At 38.8% G+C, this 4251-nt stretch overlaps 1 protein-coding gene across 1 annotated transcript in view; it reads right to left on the reverse strand.

The window, feature by feature from the left end:
- LOC107632416 (B3 domain-containing protein Os04g0386900-like) overlaps positions 1–1561 on the reverse strand; it is a 3126-nt gene extending 1565 nt beyond the window's left edge. Inside the window, exons 1-2 of the mRNA XM_016336099.2 lie at positions 1213–1561; positions 1049–1108 (exon numbers count right to left, since the gene is read on the reverse strand). Of these exons, the coding sequence (XP_016191585.1) occupies positions 1049–1082 (34 nt within the window). The 5' untranslated portion in view covers positions 1083–1108; positions 1213–1561. The remainder of the gene's footprint in view (positions 1–1048; positions 1109–1212) is intronic.

Raw genomic sequence — 4251 nt, forward strand, 5'->3', positions numbered from 1 at the left:
ACAAGCATCCCGCATTAACACAGGATGCAGGGAAGGGGTCACACCCAAAGGATGTAATGTACATAGCTTAGCCTGATAATTCCATTAGTGGCTGTTTCCACGACTTGAACCCAAAAGGTCACACGGAATAATTCAGCCGTTGCTCAAAAGCTCCCCTTAGAAAAAATGATAAAGTCAACAATTTTTGCAAGTTGTGATACATGGACTATCTAGCCACTCCCCTCTTATCAATTTTTGAGGAGTACACTTTCTACTAAATCAAGTGGTATTGTAGAATGCTTTTGTTCACCAAGTTGTTGATTTACCACTCTTTCAACCTTTAGATATGCCATATTATGTGGTTATAAGGCATTAAACTCCGATTTACATTAGGAACTCCCACATCACGTCTAATATCAAACATATTTTGCATACTTATTATCTCTGTATTTGTGTCCCAAAGACAGCTTCTAAACACTACGTCAAGTAGAGAGGTAATCAGGGGAAGGGACAATGTTTTGTCCTGTTTTGGAACCCACATCAAGAAACCAAAAGCCCTTTTGGGAACATCTTTACACTTAACATTTTGTTAAATTGAATACTAAGCTATTCACAGGTACAACAAAAACGCAATTTGTTCTCAATATCCAAATTTGTTTAACATTAATCATTTAAATAAATAAATAAATTCCATGGGCAAAGCTGTTTAACACTAACCAAATAAATGATTTCAGCCTTCTTTCTCACACACTAATTATTGGCAACAACTCAGGAAAAGGTTCTGTTTAAGTGTTAAACTACTAACAGTGCGCTTGCTTTTTGAGCATGCATGTAGTTTTATCTAAGTCATAAAAAAGATTATAGAAAAAAAAAAAACCAAGGGAGAGCATCACGGCATGCAGTCTATTTAAAAATGAAAGAAAATTTTCATTAACTTGATTAGCAGGTTATTTTATTAAATCTCAACAATTTGTATAAAATATAAAGAAAATGGAGATTTAAAATCTCAATATCACCGCTCAATTCAAATTTTAAAAAGTACTTTAAAAGAATTAAAAATAAGAATTACCTCTTGAGGTTGAGGATGATCCTGGAGAACTCATGCTTGAGGCGGTGGGCAATGGTGTAACTATGGAGATTTAAAAAATTATTCAGTATAAAAACAAAACTTTGATTAAAGAATTTGATTTTCTAAAAGACAAATTAGGTTACAAGAATGTGATACGCCAATACCGTTATCAACAGGTAGAACGCGCCAAAACTTTCTGAAGGCGCCTCCTACAACTTCGCGGTGCTTCCTGTGCTGCTGAAGACTATAAAAAGTTTGTGGTGTTTCAGGCAGTCACATGTAGCACAGCGAATTTCCCTTCCCGCGAATCCAGCTGTTGCGTGCTCAGATGCATATTTTCAAGATATTTTCAGGTACATTTTCAACGGTGAATTGAGTGAGATTTGAAAATAGAAAGATTAAAGATGTATATGAAGAGATGAATGCATCAAGTAAAGAGATGAGCGTAACTGAGAAAACCGATGGAGAATATTTGAGAGTTCATACTTGTATATATATATAGTGGAATGTGTGTATTTGATAATTCTACAATGATCAAAATTGTACGGGACCGAGTACTAAAGAATCTAGAGAGTATATAGTTGATTGGTTGAAGAGTTAATACTTAATACTCAAACTTTGATCCTCAAATTTACCTCGATCCTAAAGTTGACTCTCAATTTGGATTCAAAATTTTTGCTTTGTATTTCATGTTACTCGAGTCAATGTCATGTGCCAATATAATATTTGACCATATACTGAAATAAATAATAACATCAATACATCATATGTCCTAATACGATTTATTTATGTATTAATTAAGTAATTTAAAAAATATATCTCTAAATTTTTACTCATAACTTATTTTTTTCTGTGTGACACCACCTTTCTAACCGAACAATGTTTCAGACCAAATCCAGCAATTACAAAACAGTAAAACACTAAATTCTCAACATGACCATATCTAAATTCTGCCTACAACATTCAATAATATTGTAACACAGAGTCATCAGAGTAATTAGAAAATAGTAAAATACTAAAACAGAGTAACAGTTACTGTATTAGGTGTTCTGGACTCTAGTTGGTACAAATGACATAACAGAGTAAGTTTCCAGCATTAGCAACTAATCCATACATATAAATTTCCACAGCAATCAGAACCATACATACAAAGAAGACCGAAGAACAAAGACCGAAGACCCAAGAAGAAGAACTGAAGAACCAAATTTCAGAACTAAACTTCAAGCCAAGACCCAAGAAGAATTGAAGAAACATGGAACAAAAATTGAAGAAGAAGTTCAGAGAAGATGAAGACGAGGAGCCACTAATCTAGGTTCGAGAAGCCAGCAAAGACGAAGAGGACCTGCCGAGTTACTGGGTTCCGGACACGGGGAAGAGGAAGTAGCGGCGGTGCTGAGAACCTAGGGACAGCGGCGATGGAGTGAGATGAATGAATGATTGGGGGAAGAGGGGGGTTGGTTCACGGGTCTTTTTTTTTAACAAATTTAAAAACGGCGTTGTTTTATCCGAACTAGCCGGTTACCGATCCGGTCCAACCGGTCGATTCTCGGCCGATTCGATGATTTTTTAACGGTTTTTTTCGAACGGTTATAGATAGAAGACCAGACTGTTTGCATCGTCGGTTTCCAATTAAATCGGTTCGACCGGCCGGTTCGATCCGATTTTCGGAACCATGTATATTAGTTCATCATAGTTTTTTTAAAAAAACTTATTAGTTGATACTTTTATTTATTTTTAAAGACTTATAATGCATTACAAAATTTTTTAGAAATCTAGCTTCTCTTACTTAAAAAATATTCTATAAAAAAGTACGAAAATAAAATAGAATATGTTTTTTAGTTATTGACTTTTCTTAGTCAATTATAGGTTGACTATTAGACACTTCCTTTTTAATACTAGCTGTTCATATCCTGACCCAACGCTTAGGCCCAAGTCTAAAAGAAAGGCTCAATCCAAGGAATTGGCCCTCATTTTACACCGACTTTTTCCCTAGAAGTCGGTTCCTACCACGACTTGTTCTAAGGAAGTCGAAAACGAGGTTTAGCTGGCAGATAATACTAAAATAACTGCCCCTAAAATCTCTCAACCCACTTTCAGGAGCCATATCTCAACCTCCCTAAGATAAAGGGACGGTTATTCACCTTAGAAGGTGAAACTACTCCAACGGTGGTTATTGGCTCCCCACTATAAATACACTGACATCCCTCAGGTATCTCTAAGCCCCAATACTCTCTAGACCTGCTTACACCCTTACTGACTTAGGCATTGGAGTGTCTTTGCAGGTACCACCCCCATTCATTCACATACACAAGTCGGAAGGAGCCTCCAGCGTGCGAACCTGCTCGGAGACTACCATCCTTTGATGATTGGGCCAACCACCAAGTCCAGCCCATTAATCTCCGGTTACCCATCGTAACATTGGCGTCGTTGCTGGGGACCCGAGAGATCAACCCATAATGGCGGACAATTCACCAGAAGACGGTCATACGGCGTCCGACTCAGAGCAGAAAAATCTAGACGCCGGAAATAATGACGCGGACCTGACCCTTCACCAGGAGACAAACGACCAACACAGAGAAGGCACCTCGGGGCTAAAAAATCCAAAGACGAACTCCTCGGAGGGACGCGAGTCAGGAAGGGAAGGACCGCCCCATGCGACGGAAATAATGGGGCTGGTCCACGGTCATCAAGGCCACTTAGAACAACAGGAACAAGAGTTTGAACGACAACGAGAGGTGGAGAGAAAACTAAGGAAAGAAATAGAACGGCGAAAAGAGTTAGAAGAAAAACTCTTGAAGCTAGAATCCTCCCTTAAAAGTTGGAACTCCCGCGGCGACCGAGAAGAGTCGCCCTTGGGAGGAGAAGATCCGTTTAGCAAGGACATAATGAGGGCAAAAGTTCCAAGAACTTCAAAAGCCTTGATATGAACCTCTATGATGGGACCACCGACCCAAAGCATCATTTAAGCAACTTCAAAAGTCGGATGTATCTGGCTGATGCTTCTAACGCTACTCGTTGCAAAGCTTTTCCGACCACTCTGTCAAAAGCAGCAATGAAGTGGTTCGACAGCCTCCCTCCGAGGTCGGTCACTAGTTTCGAGGACCTCTCACGAAAGTTTTTAATGAGATTCTCCATCCAGAAGGATAAAATAAAGCACGCACCAAGCCTCCTAGGAGTAAAGCAGGAGGTCAGAGAACCTTTAC

Source organism: Arachis ipaensis, chromosome B03 (assembly GCF_000816755.2).
Source record: "Arachis ipaensis cultivar K30076 chromosome B03, Araip1.1, whole genome shotgun sequence".
Lineage (NCBI taxonomy): Eukaryota > Viridiplantae > Streptophyta > Magnoliopsida > Fabales > Fabaceae > Arachis > Arachis ipaensis.